The 27,396-nt window shown below is 43.4% G+C and overlaps 3 protein-coding genes across 8 annotated transcripts; 2 read left to right on the forward strand and 1 right to left on the reverse strand.

Moving 5' to 3' along the window:
- Window positions 1-3,333: 3,333 nt before the first annotated feature.
- LOC129854221 (glucose-fructose oxidoreductase domain-containing protein 2-like) lies at window positions 3,334-9,309 on the forward strand. Of its 6 annotated transcripts, none has more exons than XM_055921018.1 (3): window positions 3,334-3,660; window positions 6,113-6,474; window positions 7,369-9,309. In XM_055921018.1, the coding sequence occupies exons 2-3, from the start codon at window positions 6,222-6,224 to the stop codon at window positions 8,271-8,273; spliced, it is 1,158 nt and encodes a 385-aa protein (XP_055776993.1). In that variant the 5' UTR covers window positions 3,334-3,660; window positions 6,113-6,221; the 3' UTR covers window positions 8,274-9,309. The 6 variants fall into 6 exon arrangements, with proteins under 6 accessions (XP_055776993.1, XP_055776995.1, XP_055776996.1 ...); XM_055921020.1 differs by having other exon boundaries at window positions 3,334-3,603; XM_055921021.1 differs by having other exon boundaries at window positions 3,334-3,599.
- Window positions 9,310-9,761: 452 nt separating this feature from the next.
- On the forward strand, window positions 9,762-19,070 carry LOC129854223 (uncharacterized). The gene is made up of 3 exons (XM_055921024.1): window positions 9,762-10,256; window positions 17,781-18,245; window positions 18,436-19,070. The coding sequence occupies exons 1-3, from the start codon at window positions 10,013-10,015 to the stop codon at window positions 18,873-18,875; spliced, it is 1,149 nt and encodes a 382-aa protein (XP_055776999.1). The 5' UTR covers window positions 9,762-10,012; the 3' UTR covers window positions 18,876-19,070.
- A 3,246-nt stretch (window positions 19,071-22,316) lies between these two features.
- On the reverse strand, window positions 22,317-26,716 carry LOC129852915 (adhesion G protein-coupled receptor G3-like). The gene is made up of 9 exons (XM_055918516.1): window positions 26,690-26,716; window positions 25,416-25,559; window positions 25,309-25,327; window positions 24,858-24,949; window positions 24,436-24,557; window positions 23,686-23,966; window positions 23,517-23,586; window positions 23,161-23,435; window positions 22,317-22,849 (listed from the first exon to the last, which is right to left on the reverse strand). Exons 1-9 carry the CDS (start codon window positions 26,714-26,716, stop codon window positions 22,662-22,664), a joined length of 1,218 nt encoding a protein of 405 aa, XP_055774491.1. The 3' UTR covers window positions 22,317-22,661.
- Between the last annotated feature and the right edge of the window lie 680 nt (window positions 26,717-27,396).

Below are 27,396 nucleotides of genomic sequence, written 5' to 3' on the forward strand. Positions count from 1 at the left end.
TTTTTACATTCCAATTGATGTGCTAATCTGATGCTTATCTGAAAAAAGAGAAAGGGGCAGGGCAGTAAAAAACAAAAAAGACTTTCCTGTGTTTTATATACAACGAGTGTCAAAACATTAGGAACACCTGCTCTTTCCATGACAGACTGACCAGGTGAATCCAAGTGAAAGATATGATCCTTTATTGATGTAACCTGATAAATCCACTTCAATCAGTGCAGAAGAAGGGGAGGAGACAGGTTAAAGAAGGATTTTTAAGCCTTCAGACATGGATTGTGTATGTGTACCATTCAGAGGGTGACTGGGCAAGACTAAAGATTCAAGTGCCTTTGAACGGGTATGGTAGTAGAATCCAGGCCACCGGTTTGAGTGTGTCAAGTACTGCAACGCTGCTTGGTTTTTCACACGCAACAGTTTCCCCTGTGTATCAAGAATGGTCCGCCATCCAAAGGACATCCAGCCAACTATTTATTTTAATTTTATTTCACCTTTATTTAACCAGGTAGGCCAGTTGAGAACAAGTTCTCATTTATAACTGCGACCTGGCCAAGAATAAACAAAGCAGTGCGACAAAAACAACACATAAACAAACGTACAGTCAATAACACAAAAGAAAAGTAAAATAGAAAAATCTATGTAGTGTGTGCAAATGTAGAAGAGTAGGAAGGTAGGCAATAAATAGGCCCTAGAGGTAAAAAATAATTACAATTTAGCATTAATGCTGAAGTGATAGATGTGCAGATGATGTTCAAGTAGAGATACTGGGGTGCAAAAGAGCAAGAGGGTAAGTAATAATATGGGGATGAGGTAGTCGGGTGTACTATTTACAGATTGGTTGTGTACAGGTACAGTGATCGGTAAGCTGCTCTGACAGCTGATGCTTAAAGTTAGAGAGGGAGATTTAGGCCCCAGCTTCAGTGATTTTTGCAATTCATTCCAGTCATTGGCAGCAGAGAACTGGAAGGAAAGGCGGCCAAAGGAAGTGTTGGCTTTGGGGATGACCAGGAGGGTGACCAGGAGCGTGTGCTACAGGTGGGTGTTGCTATGGTGACCAGTGAACTGAGATAAGGCGGGGCTTTACCTAGCAAAGACTTATAGATGACCTGGAGCCAGTGGGTTTGGCGATGGACATGTAGTGAGGGCCAGCCAACGAGAGCATACAGGTCACAGTGGTGGGTAGTATATGGAGCTTTGGTGATCTACAAGTCTCTGCTAGGTAAAGCCCCGCCTTATCTCAGCTCACTGGTCACCATAGCAGCACCCACTCATAGCACGCACTCCAGCAGGTATATCAAATCAAATCAAATGTATTTATATAGCCCTTCTTACATCAGCTGATATCTCAAAGTGCTGTACAGAAACCCAGCCTAAAACCCCAAACAGCAAGCAATGCAGGTGTAGAAGCACAGTGGCTAGGAAAAACTCCCTAGAAAGGATAAAACCTAGAGAGGAACCAGGCTATGAGGGGTGGCCAGTCCTCTTCTGGATGTGCCGGGTGGAGCTTATAACAGAACATGGCCAAGATGTTCAAATGTTCATAAATGACCAGCATGGTCAAATAATAATAATCACAGTAGTTGTCGAGGGTGCAGCAAGTCAGCACCTCAGGAGTAAATGTCAGTTGGCTTTTCATAGCCGATCATTAAGAGTATCTCTACCGCTCCTGCTGTCTCTAGAGAGTTGAATATCTCACTGGTCACCCCCAAAGCCAATTCCTCCTTTGGTCATCTTTCCTTCAAGTTCTCTGCTGCCAATGACTGCAAATCTCTCTGAAGCTAGAAACACTTATCTCCCTCACTAGCTTTAAGCACCAGCTGTTAGAGCAGCTCACAGATTACTGGACCTGTACATAGCCTATCTATAATTTAGCCCAAACAACAACCTTTTCCCCTACAGTATTTATTTATTTTGCTCCTTTGCACCCCATTATTTCTATTTCTACTTTGCACATTCTTCCACTGCAAATCTATCATTCCAGTGTTTTACTTGCTATATTGTATTTACCTCGCCACCATGGCCTTTTATTTGCCTTTACCTCCCTTATCTCACCTCATTTGCTCACATTGTATATAGACTTATTTTTCTACTGTATTATTGACTGTATGTTTTGTTTATTCCATGTGTAACTCTGTTGTTGTATGTGTCGAATTGCTATGCTTTATCTTGGCCAGGTTGCAGTTGCAAATGAGAACTTGTTCTCAACTAGCCTACCTGGTTAAATAAAGGTGAAATAAAAAACTCATGAGCTTAGTTCAACTGTCACACCCCATCAGAACCCAAAGTACAAGCTTGTTTTACTCCAACGTTTGTAAACAAAGTAAATGTAAACAAAGACTATATAACCTCAAAACATGGTTAAAACTATAATTTTGATATCATGGATGGTCAGTCCTTGCATCCATAGCGCCATCTATGAATCTGAGATCATTCTGAGATCTGAGATCATCATCATCAGTTATATTTCTCCAGGCCCATCCCTCAGATTATCACCCTACCAGGGGCGGGTAGGACGCTATGTTATTGTTTCTACTGCTGATTCACGTTAAGACAGGTATTGGAATTTAAAAATATATATTTTTTTTAATTTAACCTTTTTTTAACTAGGCAAGTCACTTAAGAACAAATTCGTATTTACAATGACGGCCTATCCGTCATTGATGGAAACATAACTGTAAAAATGTATTAATATAATAACTAATACTTTTGTTTGCATACCATGCATTACAATATTTCTGAATTAACATTTACCATTAGGTCGATTACCTATTACCTTTCATAATACTGGTGCGTGCTGTTTTATATGTAACGACATGCACACGTTATTGGAATAAAAGTGTACAGACATGTTGCAATTTCAGGGTAACACATCGACAGATAAATTATAGTAACTAGCTACTTTACTGAGTTGTCTTTCACTTTCTTCCAGTGTAAATTACTGCTCAGTCTATCAAAGTTGCCCGTTTTTTTTCTTGATTTCATGAAGTGCAACGTGGCATACCAATGTGTGTGACAATGTCAATGATGCATGTCTTTGACAATGTCAATGATGCAACTTAAACTATTTTTGTATCTGAAAACAAGCAATTATACTCGTAAACCATATCTATTTCGTTAGCTAGCTTGCTTCATTTACATGTAACGTAGCATTTAACTCGCTGTCAGTCATTCGAACTAGCTGGTTGGACGCGGCACTGCTGCAGGCAGGCTGCTTCTCCTCGAACGCGGAGGTGAAAGCGTTGCTGAGAGCCCATTGGCTATCGAACGACCAATGGCGTGGGTCTTGATGGCTTGGGCGCTTCCCCCCCTCCTCGAAACCAGTCCGGGCGTTGCTCAGATGGGCGTGACTGGAATTTTGTCTCTCGGACAACACTGCGCAGACGCATCAGGACAACTTCGTGAAGAAAGACGGATGCTGGGCGAACGCGGATGCCCAAAGTGAACCTCGAAAAGTCAACTGTGGACAGAATACAGAAGTGTGAATAAATTGAGTCTTGCTCTGATACCATGAACTTTTGACCTGAATGTGAATGGTGAGTCTCGCTGCCACAGATTAAACAACCACCGGGAGTCTGACCGAGGCGGGGGACGTCATCACGTCAGTAGGTACACGGCATAGCCTCCTAACAATCGGCGGAGCAAAAGTCATCGAGCTAGACGAAGGTACCCTAGCTGACCACCATAATATATCCTAGTCACAAGAGTGGTTATAAAGATCTCATCGATTTTCAAAATCCTTATCCAGGACCCCTGGGCTTCTGCCTCCCCAGCCACTGGTTAGTTAATGTTAGCTAGTAAGCTAACCTATCTATACTCAACAAAAATAAACGCAACAATTAACGATTTTATCGAGTTACAGTTCATATAAGGAAAATCTATTGAAATAAATTAGGACCTAATCTATTAATTTCACTTGACTGGGGATACAGATATGCATCCGTTGGTCACAGAATTTAAAGAAAAAGGTAGGAGCGTGGATCAGAAAACCAGTCAGTATTTGGTGTGACCACCATTTCCCGCATGCAGCAAGATACATCACCTTCACATAGAGTTGATGAAGCTGGGGATTGTGGAATGTTGTCCCACTCTTCAATTGCTGTGCGAAGTTGCGGATATTGTCGGGAACTGGAACACGCTGTCATACACATCGATCCAGAGAATCCCAAATGTGCTCAATGACTGACATGTCTTGTGAGTATTTAGGCCATGGAAGAATTGGGACATTTTCAGCTTCCAGGAATTGTGCATAGATCCTTGCCATTATCATGCTAAAACATGAGGTGATGTCGGCAGATGAATAGCAGGACAATGGGCCTAAGGATCCTGTCACAGTATCTCTGTGCATTCACATTTCTATCGATAAAATGCTATTGTGTTTGTTGTCCGTAGCCTATTCTTGCCCATACCATAACCCCACCATGGGGCACTGTGTTTACAACGTTGACATCAGCAAACCGCTTACCCACACAACACCTCTGCGGTTGTGAGGCCGGTTGGACATACTGCCAAATTCTCTAAAATGACATTTGAGTCAGCTTTTGGTAGAGAAATGAGCTTTCAATTCCCCGGCAACAGCTCTGGTGGACATTCCTGCAGTCAGCATGCCAATTGCATGCTCCCTCAACTTGTGGCATTGTTATGACAACTGCACATTTTAGTGGCCTTTTATTGTCCCCAGCACACGGTGCACCTGTGTAATAATCATGTCTAATCAGCTTCTTGATATGCCACACCTGTCAGGTGGATGGATTATCTTGGAAAAGGAGAAATCCTCACTAACAGGGATTTAAACAAATTTGTGCCCAAAATTTGAGAGAAATAAGCTTTTTGTGTGGATGAAAGATTTCTGGGATGTTTTTTTTATTTCAGCTCATGAAACATGGGACCAACACTTACAGGTTGCATTTATATTTTTGTTCAGTCTAGATGTGGTTCTGCCTAGCCCTAGATCATGACTCTTAGTTCCATTACACATTGTACGAAGGCGTCTTCTGTAGGGGGGAGTTTTGATAAGATCCCCGCACTCGGTCTGAACATTAACATACATCGCATTCGGTAAGGTTTTGGAAGCATATGGACCTCATTTTTCATATCGGTGAGAAATACTTTTCAGAAAACAAAAGGTTACATTTATACACACCTTGATAGGGTTAGTGCTCCCACACTGCCATATCTCAATGTTACAGCACTTGTTTACGGAAAACAGACTGAAGACAAAGGCGACCACCTGTGCTAATTAGCAATCTCACATGCTCCGAACACTTGTGTGTAAACAACTTGACATGTAGTTTGGTAGAATGGAAGCACCCATAGCTGTATGGAACTGTGCAAAACTGCTACAGTAAGTGTATCTTTATCTGAAGGATTGTTTCTCGCTGATGAGAGAAGGACCATATCACAAGCGATGATTTGACATTTCCAAAAGTTAAAACACAGCATCGGGGTTGAAGTTCACACAAGGCAGACGGGGAAAGCTGACGGCTGAGAACTGTAGGGAGTTTGAGAGCTATGGTTCTGCTTATGTCACACATGCATAAGTAGCAGTCTTTGCTGTTCTGTAGTGTAAACTACTTGGTTATCAGCCATAGAACCATAGGTATGAATATCAAATAGTTTTAGAGAATAAGTTTCAACTAACCTGGCATTGACGACACTATCCTTATTCTCGATTCGGCCAAACATGTATCTTCTAAAATGTCCAGTTGCAGGTAGTGCGTTTTGAATTTCGAAAATTCTCCATTGTTAAAATGAATAAAATGTTTTTCTTCAACAATGTGTACGGCGCCATCTTGTCTATTTCAAATCTTCTCTCACTGATCGAGACATGAGTGTCATTGTGACATGCAACACTTTGGGGTGGACCCATCTATCTCAATCAATACCAGGTTAGTTGAAAAACCTCTGGGAACATTTTTTATAGGCAAACCTGTAACTCGCAGTAATGGATACCAAAAATCTTTGTAAGACCAGATGTGATTTAACCAATCTGTAGATCGTTGGACAGAGGAGCAGGTAGTCGTAGACATTAAAAATCGTGCAATACATGTAAAAGTAAAACAACGTTTAGTCTCTATTGTACATAATAATAATTATAAAACATTTTCTGTGTTGCCAGGCAATAGCATACAGCAGACACTACCATTGTGAGAGAAGAGTGGTGGAAGTAGGACAACGTTGGGATGCTTGCGTGCAGACCAAACATACAGTGAAGAGGAGTGGCAGCAATGTTGCCTGGTGTTGGTGTGTTTGGCACAGGGAGTACGGCACGGATGCTAGTTCCATTGCTACGGGGGGAAGGGTTTGAAGTACGTGCGCTCTGGGGGAGGAGCGAGGAGGAGGCACGATCCCTGGCGCAGGAGCTGGGCATTCCGTTTCACACCAGCCAATCAGACGATGTCTTATTGCACCCTGATGTTGACCTGGTCTGCATCTACATCTCACCCCCACTCACACGGCAGATTGCCGTCAAAGCTCTGGGTAAGACAACACAAATTCACGCACGCACGCTTGTACACACACACACACACACACACACAGTTGGGTTCTATGGTGTCCAGCCCCACCCAGGAGTGTGGCAGACTGGGGCTCTTTCCTGCTCCTGCCCTGTGGGAGAGTGTGGGTAATCACAGTAACAATCCCAGTGTTTACACCACAAACGTTGGCACAATGCCTACACAACACTCAGCAAACACAAAATACTCTTATTGTGCTTTCATAGCACACAAGTAATTGACAAGGCCATAGGGAAGCAATGCTTCCGCAAATTTACATAAACAGTACAGTCTCTGAACACTGATACTGGCTGCATTCCTCTTCTAATCTGTCTGGACTCATACCTCGCATACCTCTCCCCCCCCCCCCCCCCCCCATCTCTCTCCCTCTCCATGGCTGAGGCTCTTTCACTGTATTCTGATTGATTTACAATAGTTGCCAATAAGCTTTAACTGAATTGTGAGTTTTGAGGCACTAGTAGGTTATGTCAGAGGAGGTGAATTGACTGTCTTATCTGGGTGAATTCCTGAGTGTTGACCTTAGCTTCCTGCTTTAGTTCCTGCTTCCTGAGAGTGTCTCCACCAACCGGCAGGTCCCTCCCTGCTCTGGGGGAGGGACGTGCTCTTTGTGTGTGTGTGTGTGTGTGTGTGTGTGTATGTGTGTGTGCGGCAGAGGGGTCTGGACAGTATGTTCTTCCTCCTTCTGTGTCGTCGATTGTTGGAACCCCTTAGTTGGGTGGGGCTTTAAGGTCAGGGATGAGGTTATATTTGCATATAGACACACACACAGTTAATAAATAGTGCCACAACCTACATACACACATGGTGGTTGTTGAAGCATAGAGGTGCTTTCAGGAACATCTCTCTCTTTCTCTCTCAGGGATAGGTAAGAATGTGGTATGTGAGAAGGCTGCTACGGCTGTGGACGCGTTCAAGATGGTGACTGCGGCGCGGTACTACCCCCAGTTGCTGAGCATTGTGGGTAATGCTCTGCGCTTCCTCCCAGCATTCGTAGCAATGCGGCAGCTGCTGGCAGAGGGATACGTGGGTGAGCTGCAGGTGTGTGACGCCCGTGTCTATGGCCCCAGTCTGCTCGATCAATCATACGGCTGGACCTGCGAGGAGCTGATGGGGGGTGGCGGGCTCCACACAGTTGGCTCTACCCTCGTGGACCTGCTGAGTCACCTGACGGGAGCACGGGCGATACGGGTGCATGGCCTTCTCCGGACGTTTGTGCGGCAGAATGGAGCGATCCGCGGGATCCGCCGCGTCACCAGTGATGACTTCTGTTTCTTCCAGATGCTGATGGGATGTTCTGGACGAGGGACTGGGTCAGGAGTGTGCTGCACTGTGACTCTGAACTTCAACATGCCGGGGGCCTTTGTCCACGAGGTGATGGTTGTTGGGTCAGCAGGGAGGCTGATTGCCAGGGGGACAGAGCTGTATGGGCAGCGAAATGGAGGGAACGGGGAGGAGCTGCTGCTAGGGGACAGCGAAGGGGCAGGACAAGAGGTCAAGGATGTCCCCCTGCCACACCTGCGGGGGCTAGGCTCCATGGTTAAGGCTCTAAAAGATGCTTTCCAGGCACAGGAAGAGCGTCGGTCGTGGGTGCGGGGGCCAGTTGCCATGGCGTCGACGTTTGAGGATGGGCTGTACGTGCAGACGGTGGTGGAGGCAGTGAAACGGTCAAGCCGCAGCGGAGAGTGGGAAAGTGTGGAGGTCATGACACAGGAACCAGATCCCAACCAAAACCTCTGTGAGGCGCTGCAGAGAAACAAGAACTGAATACTCGTTTATATATACACACACGAATATAAATGACCTTCAGACAGCCTCTATGGCCTGTCCCCTATCAACCACTACCCTGTGTCTGGCGTCCTCTTCCGTGCATCAGGGCCACACTCAAAGCCACAGCATCCTGTCCTGCAAGAACCCACAGCCAGGCAGACTGGTGGGCACACCTTCTACTTGATGTGAACTCTTCTTCTCAGCAGAGTTTGTGTGTGCATGCCTGTGTGCGTTTTTAAAATTTTCCAGCCAATCCGACCCTAGTTCCCCTTACCCACACACATTCCTGTCAAATCAGTGAACACCTTGAAGGAGGAAGTGTTAAGTGTTCACACTACAGTTTCTCACTGTGCCTCACTACTTCTGCTGATGTAAGAAATGTTTGGAGTTGCTTACATATGTCACAGATGAAATGTAGGATTATCTCTTATACATGTGTATTATACACAAACTGTTACTTTTAAAGAGTCATTTACTAACTCAAGAATTTCATAACAAATCTAACTTTACTAGTTCTCGTAGAGTTTACAAGAAGATGCGTATCATCAGACTGCCATCACAGCAGTTACTCATATGCAACCGCCCTTGACTTTCAGTTATTATTTGATGTATGTTTTTGTATATTTTATTATATTGATTGTTGATCCCATGTTCCATATCAGCATCTCCTGCACTGCTAAAATGCTACTACAACCTCTGTGCTGTGTACAAGCCTGTGAATAGAATGTGTCTGACTATATGGTGGAAAGACTACTGTATTTATTTCATTTTTACTTTTGCGTTTTACTAAGAAAAGGCTATGTCTTTTTATTTAAGTAGTATGTGTTCAGGAAGTGGAAATTAGTCTAAGCTATAAGAAGTTTGTTAATGGATATTTATATTTTGTGTGTTAAGTTATCATTTCAGTTTTACTTGGTGTTATCACTGTTACACACAATACCTGTGATTTTGTTTTCAGTGGGGGGGGACAGAGGCTGTGAAAACATACTGTGCACTCGTGCTACTTCCCAAGTTAATAAATATCTCAGTCTTATTGCTGCCTCCGTGCGTGTTTAATTTACTCAGAAGTGAGGATTATCAAAAATTACTGATAAAATGTAAATGTCTTCCAGTAGTGTAAAGTAATCCATATAACACAATGTTAATTGAATGATGGCGCCAATCTCCCCCTAGGAATTGGGGTCTCATTCAAATGTTGGATGTACAATTAGACCGACCAAAAGAGCACTGCATCACAATGTTGCTAATTTAGACGAGATGGGGGTTTCAATACTCTGCTGCAGGCTTTCGATGAAGACTGCAAATACGATAGGTGGAAGCAAAACGCCTGTTAGTGTCATTTTCCAGCATAGAAATCCCTGATCACACGTAGGCGACGTTGGCTAGCTAAGCGCATGTGCACAAATACATAATCGGGTCTAACAGTCGACTCCCAGTGACTTTATTTAGAACGTTTCAGAAATTCCGTGACCCGGAAGTACCTTTATAGTGTTGCTGACGAGACGTCTACTAGTTACCACAACCACAAAGTCAAAGGGGCTATATCGTACAAATTCATGAAAATAACAATGTGGTCTTCATTTAAGGGTAGGCATAAGGTTAGCAGTTTACTTAAGGTTAGGTTTAAAACCGCATTTTAATCATATATATTCTAGAAATAGGCTAGCTTTATTTTTTATAGGCTAGCTTTATGACATTGAGGCTGTGGTAACTAGTGACGACACGTTTATGGGAAGATGGCGCCTAGAAAGCGAAGTGTCGTTTGGTCTTTTTTCAGAGCCGTAGATGAGAAGAAAGTGACTTGTCTGCTGTGTTTAGAGACCGTCCTTCATTGCGGCCACACCACGAACATGCTAAGGCATTTGCGTAGCAAACACCTGAACGAGTATAGTAGCGCGGCAGCATCAAAGGATATGCGGTCTGTGGTGGCAGACGACAACAGTCAACCAATGATGATTAACAGTGAAGACTATTGTGATGGTAACGTTATGATTTGATATTATGTGGAGACGTTATCATACTCGAATATCAGGTAATGCGAATGTAAAGTATATCAAACTTTCATTCGTCAACCCACGCTTGATGCACAGACGGTGTTTAGTTATTCAGTCAAATGTTTCCATTGTGTTAGCCCAGATGCTAACTCAACTAGCTAGCACACATTTGTACCCATACTAGGCCGGGCTAGCTATGTTAACGTCCCCCGTATCCAAGTATGAGTCTCGGGTCACAGTGAAAATACTAGGTGCAAAGTTTGGTTGACTGCCTAATATGTGTATTTTTGACCCCAGATGCTTAGATGTTTTTGATCATAGCCTAAAGGCAGTATTTACCCTATTTAATTTAGCAGCGGTGGGTAATTGTTGCCACTTGTCGTCAACTCAATGACTGGGCGTCTATGGGAAGACCTAGTATGATAGCTGAGCCAGTCACACTTCATATAAAATGAATGTAATGCTACTTACCAACTAACGTTAACTATATTATGATGCGCACACAATGCTGACTGCTTCTACCAAAAGCTAGCTAGCTTGTAACGTTAGTAGCTATATGCTGTCTGCGTCCCGAATCAGCTGACCCAACGTTACAATGTAATGATCGTGGAGAAACATGCTGATTTACGAACTGACTTGTGATAACATTCTCTCTTTTGGGGCAGGATGTCTACAACTTTAGGGTAATTAAAAAAGCCAAGCAGTGTTGCCAGGTCTAGTAAAAATGTCTAACCCAATGACCTCTGAAAACCCGCCCGCAAGGTCTGATAACTAGCCCTAAAATGTTGTTTTGCAGCCTCAGAGGAGTTGCCACATGTATCTATGAAAGCCTTTTTCCATAACTTCATCGAGAGAATTTAGGAATATCTACGTATTTTTTTACGAAGTGAGTTAAGAACCAAAATTCAGTTTTCCATTAAAATAATAATTCTTCCAAGTATAAGAATGTTGCAAGAGAACATACATAAATCGCCTCCAGAATATTTTCCATCAATGGATGTCGATTTAAATTGTTTTAACTGCTATGAATAAACAAGGCCCTAGGAGGTGTGGTATATGGCCAGTATACCACGGCTAAGTGCTGTTCTTTGGCCATAGCCCTTAGTCGTGGTATATTGGCCATATACCACAAACCCTTGAGGAGCCTGATTGCTATGTAAACAAACAAAATAATTGGGGTCATTCCCATGGTACACAGTCTGATATACCATGGCTTTCAACCAATCAGCATTCAGGGCTCAAACACTATAGGTATGCATGTGCATAACTATAGATAAATCTGACAGGAGAATTTGAGTGATGAAAGTTGGACAGAGGATCTGAATCTCTGTGCAAGAAACACTTGGATGAACTTCAAAAAACGAATGTTAGTCTATTTTCTAGCAATTGTGCCTTCATTATGTGCCATATGTTAAGGTTACAAACCGTTATAAATTGCCTATTTGCGAGATTGATGTATTTAAATCGGCATAGGCTACTGAAAAATCTGCGTTTATGATTGCAATTCAACTTTTCCATGGTTTGCTGAGCTAGTTGCAGGTAGCCTATAGCCCCTGAAAGGCCAAAATCTAATTTCAGGGTAAAGTCCACCATGAAATGTGGAGAATGATACATTCGCGATAGAGCTGTGGCCATGATCACAACTGATAACTTCCTTTTTAAATTAACATGGCCATTAAGAATTGCATAACACAAGACTACAACAACAAACGGAGCAATAGGCTATTGATTAAATCATTGTGAACTTTCCCCCATAGCACGCGAGGGAGTTACATAATTTCCATTTCGAATGTCCACTTGCGCAGTGCTCGAGACCCAAGAACTGAGCATGCGTAAAACCCTTCGCTTGATATGGTTTTCCATAAGCAAAGTCGACATTAGAATGCAGTTCATCTAATGGGCTCTTATAGCGCCTAAAGTTGTTTTCCTGTGCTTTGTTACCATTATTTATTGATGCGCATCAGTTCTAGCGCGTTAATGTTTTATGGATTAAGGGTTGGAAATGGGTGTCTCCATAATGACAATCTAAATAGGCTACTTACAACTGGTAAAAAGTTGTCACGAAGTGCACGATTGCTGCTCTGTCTCCTCGCACTCAGGCTTCGCTGCAGTAGCGCTCAGTCTCAACACACATACCCCCCTCCGGCCCGATGTCTCTCCAACAGGCGGAGACAATATCGCACTTGCATAAAAGCAGATTGACAGTTTGCGTTTCACTAGCCAATCAACACAGGTCTGTGAGCGCTGGCGCGGTGAACGTTTTGCGGGGTCAAGAGTGTGAAACAGAATGGGGGGGGGGTTCATATTTTTTTCGGCTACATTTAACCTACCATTTGTATTTTATATTATCTTTGCTTAATCTATCTGGCCTACGTCATTACCCCAAGTTCTTGTTTCAAAAACGTCTAATCAGTGCTTCAGAACCAAGTCTTGAGTGTTGATCAATGACCAGTCATCGTTGTCGCGCAATGGCGGGCGCACATAAATATCCAGATTTGTGTCCAGAAAGCGCTTGTTTATTTTTCTATTTTTCGCAAGCGTTGAACCACTCCATTTTGGGGGTCGCGGATCAAACCTTTTGAGAACCACTTAGCTAGCGAAGAGTGCTGATTTGCTGTAGGTCTACAAGTAAAGGATCAGGTGCAGCGCAAACTTAAAATTGTAGGGAGGGGAGTGCCATAAATATATATGCAGCACCAAAAATTGTTTGATATTCAAGAATGTTACCTGTTAACTAGCAATGGGCGTCAAGCAACAATTACTACCATAGGCCTACTGGTCTTTTGGAATGTCAAAATTGCTTGAAATTGATCATTTACTCATGGATTTCTTTTACATTAATTATTACGTCATCACAATGTGTTGTAGACAAAACAACAGAAAGGGCTGTCTGGTGCCTCAATAAATATTTGTACACTCTAGAAAAAAAGATGCTATCTCATACCTTAAAGGGTTATTCTGCTGTCCCCATAGGAGTACCCTGAATAACCATTTTTGGTTCCAGGTAGAACCTCCATGTAAAACTGTTTCAACAGTTAGGTTCTACGTGGAACCCAAATGGGTTCTCTTATGGGGATACCTGAAGAACTGTTTTTTTCCCATCTAAGTGTGTAGTTGAACAAGTCATTGCATGTAGGGTGTATATATATATTTTTTTAAATGTGATCGACTTGCTCATAGAATGCACGACTTGGACTTGACTGACCCATTCTACTTGAGACTCAGACCTAAATAATAATGCCAAATCATTTACATAAGTATTCACACCCCTAATTCACGACTTTGCAGAAGCACCTTTGACAGAAATTACAGCTGTGAGTCTTTCTGGGTAAATCTTTTAAGAGCTTTCCACACCTCAGTTGTGCTATATTTGCCCATTTTCTATTATTTTCACATTTTTTTCAAGCTCTGTCAAAATGGTTGTTGATCATTGCTAGACAACCAGGTCTTGCCATACAGTTTCAGGTAGATTTAAGTCAACTGTAACTCAGCCACTCTGGAACATTCACTGGCTTCTTGATAAGCAACTCCAGTGTAGATTTGGCCTTGGGTTTTAAGTTATTGTCCTGTTGTAATGTGAATTCATCTCTGTGTCTTGTTGAAAGCAGACTGAACCAGGATTTCCTCTAGCATTTTGCCTATACTTAGCGCCATTCTGTTTTTTATTTATTTGTTTTTTACTCCCCAGTCCTTAACAATTATACAAGCATACCCAAAACATGATGCAGACACCACTATGCTTGAAAATATTGAGTGGTACTCAGTAATGTATTGGATTTGCCCCAAACATACCACTTTGTATTAAGGACAAAAAGTTAAAAGCTATGCCACATTTTTTGCAGTATTACTTTACTGCCTTGTTGCAAACAGGATGCATGTTTTGGAATAGTTTTATACTGTACAGGCTTCCTTTTCCCCTTTGTCAATTAGGTTAGTATTGTGGAGTAACTACAATGTTGTTGATCCATCCTCAGTTTCCTCCTATCACAGCCATTAATCGTTGTAAGTGTTTTAAGGTCACCTTTGGCCTCATGGTGAAATCCCAGAAAAGTTACCTTCCACCCCGGAAAATTAGTTAGGAAGGACGCCTGTATCTTTGTAGTGACTGGGTGTATTGGTACACCATCCAAAGTGAAATGAATAACTTCGTCATGCTCAAAGGGCTGTTCAATGTCTGCTTTAACATTGTTTACCCATCTACCAATAGGTGCCCTTCTTTATGAGTCATTGGACAACCTCTTTTGTGGTTGAATCTGTTTGAAATTCACTGCTCGACTGATGGACTTTACAGTAGTCTGTATGTGTGAGGTAGTCATTCAAAAATAATGTTAAACAATATATTATTTCAACTTTATGTGACTTGTTAAGCACATTTTCATTCATCAACTTATTTAGGCTTGCCATAAGAGGGGTTGAATACTTATTGACTCAATACATTTCAGCTATTTTTTATTTGTAAAAACGTAATTCCACTTTGATATTATGGGGTATTGTGTGTAGGCCAGTGACCAAAAAACTCTAAATTTACTAACTCAACAACATTTTGAAAAAGTCAATGGGTGTGAACTTTCTGAAGGCACCATATGTAAAATACACTACATGACCAAAAGTATATGGACACCTACTTTTATTTATTTATTTTTATTTATTTAACCTTTATTTAACCAGGTAGGCAAATCGAGAACACGTTCTCATTTACAATTGCGACCTGGCCAAGATAAAGCAAAGCAGTTCGACACATACAACAACACATAGTTACACATGGAGTAAAAAACAAACATATAGTCAATAATACAGTGAAAAAAAATAAGTCTATATACAATGTGAGCAAGTGAGGTGAGATAAGGGAGGTGAAGGCAAACAGATATATGTATAAATAAATAAAATATAAAAAGGCCATGGAGGCGAAGTGAGTACAACACAGCAAGTAAAATAAAAACTAAAAAACACTGGAATGGTTGGTTTGCATTGGAAGAAAGTGCAAAGTAGAGACAGAAATAATGGGGTGCAAAGGAGCAAAATAAATTAATAAATAAATACAGTAGGTAAAGAGGTAGTTGTTTGGGCTAAATTGTAGATGGGTTATGTACAGGTGCAGTAATCTATGAGCTGCTCTGACAGCTGGTGCTTAAAGCTAGTGAGGGAGATAGGTGTTTCCAGTTTCAGAGATTTTTGTAGTTCGTTCCAGTCATTGGCAGCAGAGAACTGGAAGGAGAGGCGTCCAAAGGAAGAATTGGTTTTGGGGGTGACTAGAGAGATATACCTGCTGGAGCGCGTGCTACAGGTAGGTGCTGCTATGGTGACCAGCGAGCTGAGATAAGGGGGGACTTTACCTAGCAGGGTCTTGTAGATGACCTGGAACCAGTGGGTTTGGCGACGAGTATGAAGCGAGGGCCAGCCAACGAGAGTGTACAGGTCGCAGTGGTGGGTAGTATATGGGGCTTTGGTGACAAAACGGATGGCACTGTGATAGACTGCATCCAATTTATTGAGTAGGGTTTTGGAGGCTATTTTGTAAATGACATCACCGAAGTCGAGGATTGGTAGGATGGTCAGTTTTACAAGGGTATGTTTGGCAGCATGAGTAAAGGATGCTTTGTTGCGGAATAGGAAGCCAATTCTAGATTTGACTTTGGATTGGAGATGTTTGATGTGGGTCTGGAAGGAGAGTTTACAGTCTAACCAGACACCTAGGTATTTGTAGTTGTCCACATATTCTAAGTCAGAGCCGTCCAAAGTAGTGATGTTGGACAGGCGGGCAGGAGCAGGCAGCGATCGGTTGAAGAGCATGCATTTGGTTTTACTTGTATTTAAGAGCAGTTGGAGGCCACGGAAGGAGAGTTGTATGGCATTGAAGCTCGCCTGGAGGGTTGTTAACACAGTGTCAAAAGAAGGGCTAGAAGTATACAGAATAGTGTCGTCTGCGTAGAGGTGGATCAGAGAATCACCAGCAGCAAGAGCGACATCATTGATGTAAACAGAGAAGAGAGTCGGTCCAAGAATTGAACCCTGTGGCACCCCCATAGAGACTGCCAGAGGCCCGGACAACAGACCCTCCGATTTGACACACTGAACTCTATCAGAGAAGTAGTTGGTGAACCAGGCGAGGCAATCATTAGAGAAACCAAGGCTGTCGAGTCTGCCAATGAGGATGTGGTGATTGTCGAACATATCTTCCGAAATCATGGGCATTAATATCAATCGATCAAGTTTATTTTATATAGCCCTTCGTACACCTTCGTACATCAGCTAATATCTCGAAGTGCTGTACAGAGACTCAGCCTAAAATATGTAGTTGGTCCCCCCCCCCCCCTTTTGCTGCCACAACAGCCTCCACTCTTCTGGGAAGGCTTTCCACTCACTAGATGTTGGAACATTGCTGCGGGGACTTGCTTCCATTCAGCCACAAGCATTAGTGAGGTCGGGCACTGATGTTGGACGACTAGGCTTTGCTCGCAGTTGGCGTTTTAATTCAATGGGATTGAGGTCAAGGCTCTGTGCAGGCCAGTCAAGTTCTTCCACACTGATCTCAACAAACCATTTCTGTATGGACCTCATTTTGTGCATGGGGGCATTGTCATGCTGAAACAGGAAAAGGCCTTCCCCAAACTGTTGCCACAAAGTTGGAAGCACAGAATCGTCTAGAATGTCATTGTATGCTGTTGCGTTAAGATTTCCCTTCAGTGGAACTAAGGGGCCTATCCTGACCCATTAAAAAAAACAGCCCCAGACCATTATTCCTTCTCCACCAAATTGTACAGTTGGCACTATGCATTGTGGCAGGTAGCGTTCTCCTGGCATCCGCCAAACCAATATTAGTCCGTTGGACTGCCAGATGGTTAAGTATGGTTCATCACTCCAGAGAAAGTGTTTCCACTGGTCTAGAGTTTTGATGACGGTGAGCTTACACCACTCCAGCCAATGCTTGGCATTGCACATGGTGATCTTAGGCCATGGAAACCCATTTCATAAAGCTCCAGACGAACAGTTCTTGTGCTGACGATGCTTCCAGAGGCAGTTTGGAACTCGGTAGTGAGTGTTGCAACCTAGGACAGATGATTTTTATGAGCTATGTGCTTCAGCACTCGGCGGTCCCGTGAGCTTGTGAGGCCTATCATTTCGTGGCTGAGCTGTTGTTTCACCTAAATGTTTCCACTTCACAATCACAGCACTTACAGCTCTAGCAGGGCAGAAATTTGATGAGGTGACTTGTTGGAAAGGTGGCATCTTATGACGGTGCCCCGTTGAAAGTCAATGAGCTCTTCAGTAAGGCCATTCTACTGCCAATGTTTGTCTATGGAGATTGAATGGCTGTGTGCTCAATTTTATATACCTGTCAGCAAATAGCTGAATCCACTAATTTGAAGACCATGAATCCACATACTTTTGGCCGTGTAGCTGTAAGATAAGTTGGCTAGCAACACATTTTAGGTGAATGGTTAAGTCAGACAGTCCTCAGTGGAGTAACTTTTTTTTATAAATAATTTTTTTGCTGGTACATTTGTCTCAGTGGAGGTAGCACTAGAGGAGCAGCCCCCAGAGCAGGCAGCCTCGGTGAGTGACGCAGACATCGCAAGCGCCATCAACGGCATCCTGAAGGCAGCAGAGGATCACGCTGTGGTCAGAGACACCGGGGCTGTGATTGTGCGCCAGGTCAGTGCAGGGGCCACACCATCTGGCCGGAAGTGGAGCTCCGTGTGGACGCACTACGAGCGGTTGGAGGAGCAGAACCGCGCGCTTTGTCTGATCTGCAATGAGAAGATCCAGCACCAGAGCAGCACCAGCAACCTGCTGCGCCACCTCTCCAAGAGACATCCAGAGGCATTTGCTCGCCTGGAGGGCCACATCAAGAAACAGAAGACCAACGTCGTCCAGAAAACATTGCGTAGAGACGGCGACCCAGGCCCAAAACACACCAACCTGTCAAGGAGAATTGGAGGGGTTGCACTGAAACAAAGCCCAGGGAAATTTCCAAGTAGGTCTGATGACTGTATATATGTGTGCGTATCGGTGTTGCTCAAATTGATCCCAAAATACTGTATTCTGTATTCGAAGAACTGATGCTCATACGTATTTTCATAAATGAACACACGTAAGTTAGAGAACATGAGCTCTTGATTTCATGCTGTCTTTCCTGTGTCCGCTCTCTTTCTCTCACTCTGTAGATGAATTTGATGTGATGGGAGCATGTGAGGGGGAGGTGCGTGTGTTGGAGCGGGAGCGTGAGCTGACGGAGGCCTTGAGGAGGGCTCAGCAGCAGGAGGCACGGGCGCTGGAGCAGCAGAGGGAGCTCCTGGAGACACTACGTCGGGCCAACACCAGAGAGGCATCTGCAGAGAAGGAGGCCCTGGAGACCCTGAGGAGAAGCCAGGAGCAGGAGGCCCGCTCCCTGCAGAGGGAGAGGGAAGACCTGCAGAGAGAGAGAGTGGAGTTGCAGATGGAGAAGGAAAGGATGCAAAGGGAGAGGGAGGAGCTGGAGTGCTTAAGAAGGGACTCTGGGCAAGAGAGGAGTCCAGTGCAGACAGTGGACCGAACCACTGGGTTGTTCCAGGGGGACGTGGTACAGGAACAGGAGGTGACTATGAGGGAAGAGGTTCTTGGTTAGGGGATGTTTCAGTAATCCAACAGGACAATACTGTAATGTTCAGAAGTTGACCCCTATCCCATCACCATGCATTCAGACTCTAACTCAAACACCTTTAAAAGGAGGGAGATGGTGGGTGAATGCACTCAGGAGGGGGTTTAGTGATGTAAATACTTTTGTAACTTTTTTTTATGAAAATAAACCTGTACCATGTCATTAAGTTGTGGAGTTTTTAGTTCAGGAGTATAGTAAGTCCTCGTGTACCATTAAATCATTGTACTCTAGAACAAAGTGACACATTTGAGTTAGGAGTATAACATAGTTTGTTTATTATTATACAGTACCAGTCAAAAGTTTGGCTACACCTACTAATTCAAGGGATTTTCTTTATTTTTACTATTTTCTACATTGTAGAATAATAGTGAAGACGTCAAAACTACACTGCTCAAAAAAATAAAGGGAACACTTAAACAACACAATGTAACTCTAAGTCAATCACACTTCTGTGAAATCAAACTGTCCATTTAGGAAGCAACACTGATTGACAATAAATTTCACATGCTGTTGTGAAAATGGAATAGACAAAAGGTGGAAATTATAGGCAATTAGCAAGACACCCCCCAAAACAGGAGTGATTCTGCAGGTGGTGACCACAGACCACTTCTCAGTTCCTATGCTTCCTGGCTGATGTTTTGGTCACTTTTGAATGCTGGCGGTGCTCTCACTCTAGTGGTAGCATGAGACGGAGTCTACAACCCACACAAGTGGCTCAGGTAGTGCAGTTCATCCAGGATGGCACATCAATGCGAACTGTGGCAAAAAGGTTTGCTGTGTCTGTCAGCGTAGTGTCCAGAGCATGCAGGCGCTACCAGGAGACAGGCCAGTACATCAGGAGACGTGGAGGAGGCCGTAGGAGGGCAACAACCCAGCAGCAGGACCGCTACCTCCGCCTTAGTGCAAGGAGGTGCACTGCCAGAGCCCTGCAAAATGACCTCCAGCAGGCCACAAATGTCCATGTGTCAGCATATGGTCTCACAAGGGGTCTGAGGATCTCATCTCGGTACCTAATGGCAGTCAGGCTACCTCTGGCGAGCACATGGAGGGCTGTGCGGCCCCACAAAGAAATGCCACCTCACACCATGACTGACCCATCGCCAAACCGGTCATGCTGGAGGATGTTGCAGGCAGCAGAACGTTCTCCACGGCGTCTCCAGACTCTTGTCACGTGCTCATGTGCTCAGTGTGAACCTGCTTTCATCTGTGAAGAGCACAGGGCGCCAGTGGCGAATTTGCCAATCTTGGTGTTCTCTGGCAAATGCCAAACGTCCTGCACGGTGTTGGGCTGTAAGCACAACCCCCACCTGTGGACGTCGGGCCCTCATACCACCCTCATGGAGTCTGTTTCTGACCGTTTGAGCAGACACATGCACATTTGTGGCCTGCTGGAGGTCATTTTGCAGGGCGCTGGCAGTGCACCTCCTTGCACAAAGGCGGAGGTAGCGGTCCTGCTGCTGGGTTGTTGCCCTCCTACGGCCTCCTCCACGTCTCCTGATGTACTGGCCTGTCTCCTGGTAGCGGCTGCATGCTCTGGACACTACGCTGACAGACACAGCAAACCTTTTTGCCACAGTTTGCATTGATGTGCCATCCTGGATGAACTGCACTACCTGAGCCACTTGTGTGGGTTGTAGACTCCGTCTCATGCTACCACTAGAGTGAGAGCACCGCCAGCATTCAAAAGTGACCAAAACATCAGCCAGGAAGCATAGGAACTGAGAAGTGGTCTGTGGTCACCACCTGCAGAATCACTCCTGTTTTGGGGGGTGTCTTGCTAATTGCCTATAATTTCCACCTTTTGTCTATTCCATTTTCACAACAGCATGTGAAATTTATTGTCAATCAGTGTTGCTTCCTAAGTGGACAGTTTGATTTCACAGAAGTGTGATTGACTTGGAGTTACATTGTGTTGTTTAAGTGTTCCCTTTATTTTTTTGAGCAGTGTATGAAATAACACATATGGAATCATGTAGTAACCAAAAAAGTGTCAAACAAATCAAAATATATTTGAGATTCTTCGAAGTAGCCACCCTTTGCCTTTGACAGCTTTGCACAGTCTTGGCATTCTCACAACCAGCTTCACCTGGAATGCTTTTCCAACCGTCTTGAAGGAGTTCCCACATATGCTGTGCACTTGTTGGCTGCTTTTTTTTTTCACTCTGCGGTCCAACTCATCCCAAACCATCTCAATTGGGTTGAGATCAGGTGATTGTGGAGGCTAGGTGATCTGATGCAGCACTCCATCACTCTCCTTCTTGGTCAAATAGCCCGGAGGTGTTTTACGTTGTCCTGTTGAAAAACAAATGATAGTCCCACTAAGCGCAAACCAGATGGGATGGCGTATTGCTGCAGAATGCTGTGGTAGCCATGCTGGTTGTGTGCCTTGAATTCTAAATAAATCACTGACAGTGTCACCAGCAAAGCACCATCACACCACTTCCTCCATGCTTCACTGTGGGAACTACACATGCAGAGATAATCCGTTCACCTGCTCTGCAGCTCACAAAGACATGGCAGTTGGAACCAAAAATCTCAAATTTGGACTCATCAGACCAAAGGACAGATTTCAACCGGTCTAATTTCCATTGCGCCTATGTCTTGGCCCAAGCAATTCTCTTCTTATTATTGGTGTCCTTTTAGTAGTGTTTTCTTTGCAGCAATATGACCATGAAGGCCTGATTCACAAAGTTGATGTTGAGATGTGTCTTGTTTACTTGAACTCTGTGAAGCATTTGTTTGGGTTGCAATATCTTTTTAACATTTTTATTTCACCTTTATTTAACCAGGTAGGCCAGTTGAGAACAAGTTCACATTTACAACTGTGACCTGGCCAAGATAAAGAAAAGCAGTGCAACAGCAACAATCTTACCAGTCTGAGGCTGGTAACTCTAGTGAACTTATCCTATGCAGCAGAGGTTACTCTGGGTCTTCCTTTCCTGTGGTGGTCCTTATGAGAGCCAGTTTCGTCATAGTTTTTGAAACTGCACTTGAAGAAACTTTCAAAGTTCATGACATTTTCTGGATTGACTGACCATGTCTTAAAGTAATGATGGACTGTTGTTTCTCTTTGCTTATTTGAGCTGTTCTTGCCATAATATGGGCTTGGTCTTTTACCAAATAGGGCTATCTTCTGTATACCACCCTGACCTTGTCACAACATAACTGATTGGCTCAAATGTATTTTGAAGCAAAGAAATTACACAAATTAACTTTTAACAAGGGACACCTGTTAATGTAAATGCATTCCAGGTGACTACCTCAAGAAGCTGGTTGAGAGAATGCCAGGCGTGCAAAGCTGTCAAGGCAAACGTTGGCTACTTTGAAGATCTCAAATGTAAAATATATTTTGATTTGTTTAATAAAGTAGGTGTGTCAACTTTTGACTGGTACTGTATATGTATATTTATTACAGAATTAGTGTACAATCATTACAATTCATACTTTTGTTTCATCTCTGAGAACAGTTCCAACCCCCCTTTCCATCCCATAATAATAGAATGCTTTAGGTGAAAGGTGCATACATCATGGCATATAAAACAGCAAATCTCATTTTAACCGGAAGAAATTAAACGATAGGAGTACAACACGTTCTTTCTTAAGGATTATCTGCTTTAACATTTATTTATTTAACTATGTGATGTACTGTATGGGACCGAAGCAAAACAATTCCTTCACGGTACTTCATTTCCATTTGTAGATTTCCTTTCATCTCAGTGAGCTAAAGCATCACAAACTAAAGTGAGCTTTTGGTCAGAACTTAGATGTATTGTCAGCAATTGCTCCCTCTTGAGGCACTGACTGCCTCGTTCTTCCAGAAGCGGGCCAGACCTCGCTTCCAACAGAGAGAATGTGGGTGCTTGAGGTCTGTCCAGTTGTCATGGAACTCTGCTCTGCCCCCCGCAGTCGCTTAACACAAAGCCATACGAACAGGAAGAACCCTGTGGGAAAACAGGAAGCAGTGTCATAAACTAGCAGAGCGGAGGTGTATCCGGAGAGCGCAACATTGCTAAATGTTCAGAAAGAAATATACTGTGTAGAACAGCCATACTTATCTGTGGAGCTCAGCAGTACATTATTGCTATCTGCAGTGTTAGAAATGTAAAATTGCGATGTTCCTCAATAAGCATTATTTAGATTTTATGTACGGGATATCTTTCACCCCTATGTTACTTGCTTGTTTTCTCACTCTTATGGAAAGATACTTTATTTTCTATGTCGTTGGCTCCCTCCGATAAGGATGAGAGTTTACCCTGCAGTGAGTTGAGGATGGTAAAGATGTAGAGGATGACATAGTTGGTGTAGCCCATGGAGAAGAAGCCCACCCCCCAGGTGAGGCCCAGGATGCAGGTCAGCCCCAGAACGCTGCAGGTGATGTTGCGGCTCCGCCTCTTCCCCTGCGGCGATGTAATAGAGCGCAGCTTGAGCATTGTTGTGATGACGAAGATGGTGCTATTGAAGAGCAGGACCACAATCAGGTAAGCCACAACAGAGCCGTACTGCACACCAGAGTCTTTGAACCAGCACCTGTGTATCAGAGGGAGAAAGTCCTTCTAAGGGCTGGTATGCAATGCACCAATATGATGTGTGTTTTGTTAATAAACTCACATTCTGTTATTCAGCCCATAGAAATCTGTACTGACAGCAGAGACTATGGATACAACCAAAGCAGGAACACCTGAGAGGAGACAGATTGAGACTTGATTTTCAGTTTACTGCTAGTCTGTACATGTTGACTGTTTAACTGTGGTATCTGTTTTGACAGTGCTGTTCTTACCCCAGCCCAGCAGGCTCAGCTTCAGCAGGTAGTGTCTCATGTAGGTGTTGTAGACCAGGACCAGCAGCCTGTACAGATGCAGAGCCTCCAGGCCCATCCAGGTGAAGCAACAGAGTAGTGAGTAGTGCAGCAGGGCGGCCACGGCAGGACACAGGCCAGGGGCCATAGATGCAGGGCCCACAAAGGCCAAACCGACACTGGTCAAGAGCAGCAGGTTGAGTAACAACAGAGATGCCACCAACTGGAGATGAACCAGCATGGCATGGTCAGTAGATTTCCGTCTGAAAGCGAGATTGTGTGTGTGGTTGGTTACCGTTCATACAAGGATTTATACATAGCTAGACATGACCGCCTGATTGACCTGATAGCTAGTGAGGTGAGACAGACAGTACCACCATTAGTGCTTATTCACAAACACTCTTGTCAGAGGAGGCTGGTTTGATGTTTTGTTCTATACAGTTGCTCTTTTGACTTGTAGTGCTGATATTTGGGAGCCTCTGCTATGTACATAGGCTGACAGTATGTGGGCTTCAGATTGCAGACCTGCGTAGGACAAAGGCAAAGCAGCTAGCGAGGTTCTGCTCTGTGTCAGCTGTCATAGGCAGAAGAATGTGCTTTCTGTACCCATAAGTGTCCATATACTGTATCCATGACCTATTAGATGTTTGAATCCTTCTCGACTGTAATGTGATTTGTGGGTTCCATTAAAGTATTTAAAAAGTGTGTGTTTGCTTGAGAGGTGTCACTCACGAATGCTGAAGACAGTGTGTCAGTAAGGTGATGGTGCAGAAGAACACAGAGATGGCTCCGTCCACACAAGTGAGCACGCTCAGCGTCCTGGCATGGACCTCACTCAGTTTCACATCAGGGATCTGTGGGAGCAGTGACATCATGCTGCAGATAACATTTATAAGGATTTGAGTACCCTAAGACTATCTGCATACCATTTGTATATTATTTTGGCCGTGTGTACTAAACAAGAAGCGAGTATGGATATTGTAACACAATCTCAATGCATTGACTTCCTCTCAGGGGCAGCATAGCACTATGGTAACCGGAGCTGACTTTTTGAGTATGGAAATATGCAAATGTTGCCCATGAATAGATGGAAAGTAAATGGCAAACAGTAAGATACAATCTGGAAAGTAATATGAAAAGTAGGATCATCTCACCATGAGGGCAAAAAAGGAGAAGTGGTCACAGCTACAGATGGTCTGGTTAGTGAGCCTCAGGGTGTGGCAGCCGTCAGTGACCCATTCATCTCCTTCAACAGTAAGAAACAGACGTTCGTATACAACAAATCAACCTAGCCATTCTTGAATAAGTCATTCTGCTTTATATCATGCTGTATCAAATCGAAGCATTAGCCCATATATATTGATTTGATACAAAATTGCCCATTAGTTGAAAGATATGCAGTCCATATTTACGACTCTGGTTGTGGTAGACACGTTGTATTCTCTTTTTCCTGAAGAAAAGAAAATGACAGTGTAAGCAGGTGGTTTAAATCTTACCACTGGTAAGTCGATTTTGACGGTAGTTACCTGGAGGTCAGATTTGTGTTTGGTGTTGACAGGTGAGAGATGGTTATGTTCTCAACTTCAATACCAAAGAGAATCTTACCAAGTTGTCCGTATACAGTCTACACACAGACACAGACATTATTCCAGACAAAAGATTGAGATGTTTTAGCCATGTGATGTGCAACTTGGGAGTGCATGGTAACTCACCCAATTTGTTGGTGGGGTTTTAGACACAGAGAAGATGAACTTAACCATGTCAGGGGCGTGTCTATGCTTTAGCCCTGAGAGAAGGTCAGGGGGCAGGTTCACCTCGAGTTCAGGGTTCAAAATCTCTGCGATGTTCAATGAGATCTAGGGAGAGATGCATAAACACCCTCATACTGATACTTACATGTACACTAATGCACTTACTGTACCAGTGACAACTCCATCTCCTACTCAGATACATAGGTCTGTATATTACTTACACACAAATATTTATTGAGGAATTCTTCATGAAGAGTGAGTACTTGTAAATGTATTATGTGATTTGTTTGAGATGTACAGGTGAATTCTGTGGTGATGTTCTTGTTATAGTATATAATTGAGAGGATTTTTGTATTGATATCCGTGGATCGTTGGATTTGGTTGGAGTTGACAGTTGTTTGGTGCTGATATGTATTGGAAGGTATAGGTTGCGTATATCTGATATGCTGTATGTATACTCAAAAGGGTTCTTTGCTAGGGCCCAGGCCCGTGGGGGACCGGAGGCAACAAAAATAATAACATTTACATTATATATATATATATATATATATATAATATACACACACACACACAGTGGCAAGAAAAAGTAGTTGTGAGGCCGGTTGGACGTACTGCCAAATTCTCTAAAACGACGTGGAGGCAGTAGAGAAAGGAACATTAAATTCTCTGGCAACAGCTCTGGTGGACATTCTTGCAGTCAGCATGCCAATTACACACTCCCTCAACTTGAGACATCTTAGAGTGGCCTTTTATTGTCCCCAGAACAAGGCGCATCTGTATAATGAACATGCTGTTTAATCAGCTTCTTCATATGCCACACCTCGGGTGGATGGATTATCTTGGAAAAGGAGAAATGCTCACTAACAGGGATGTAAACAAATGTGCACAACATTTTAGAGAAATAAGCTTGTGTGTATGGAAAATGTCTGGGATCTTATATTTCAGCTCATGAAACAGGGGACCAACACTACATGTTGCATTTATATTTTTGTTCAGTGTGTGTATTTACTGTACCAGTGACAAACCCATCATGTTTACAGAGAATGATGGTGTGCCAGGAAGTGTGGGGGCCCTATTTAAAAAAATATATATAAATAAATACATTTAAAAAACTAAAGTGCCGGGGTCTATGATTTCTTAATCCGGCCCTGCCTATGGGGACAGCCAAAGAACACTTTAGGTTGTAGATAACCATTTATTTTCTAAAAGTGTAGGGCAGACCTGATTATACTCACCTTGGTTGCTGATGCATAGACTTTCATCCCAGTGTAATCTGTCAGATTAATCTCCACAGCAAGACTGACTCCCTGATTAGGAGACGTAGCTGAAGTAGTGAGAGTTGTGGTAGTGGTAAGGACAGGAGTTGTAAAGGTGTTGGTGGAAGGGATTGGAGAAGGTGTAGTAGAGCTGGGTGAGGTAATGGGGGGAGAGGAAGGAGTGGTCAAGGGTACAGGAGTTGTTTCAATAGTTGAAGAAAGAGTAGCAGCAGTAGTTTTAGTTTTAGGGGTAGTTTCTATGGAGGTGTTGGTAATAGTAGTGGCTGTTGTCGTGGTAGTGGAAGAACAGCATTTCTCTAAAAAATAGAAAGAGTGAAGATGCATTTGTAGCGGACTGAGGCTTCTAAACAGCATGGTTGCTTCATAAAGTTCCCCTGGTGTGTTGGAATTGATAGGATCAGAGTTTAACATTTAACAGTATCAACTGCATTTACCTTAGCCAAACTTTATACATGGCTGTAATCGTCCTTCATTTTATACAATAAAATCCACACACCAAACCAAAGTGTTTGAATGCTAGATCCACCTACCTGTAAAATCGCCGTTATATTTGCAAATATCCTGTTCCAGAAGTATAATTTTGCAGTTGCATAGAAGATATGAACATACCATTTGACATATCTTATTTTCTGTCATACAGTTGTATATTTTACTGTTATGGAACT

Source organism: Salvelinus fontinalis, chromosome 4 (assembly GCF_029448725.1).
Source record: "Salvelinus fontinalis isolate EN_2023a chromosome 4, ASM2944872v1, whole genome shotgun sequence".
Taxonomy (NCBI): domain Eukaryota; kingdom Metazoa; phylum Chordata; class Actinopteri; order Salmoniformes; family Salmonidae; genus Salvelinus; species Salvelinus fontinalis.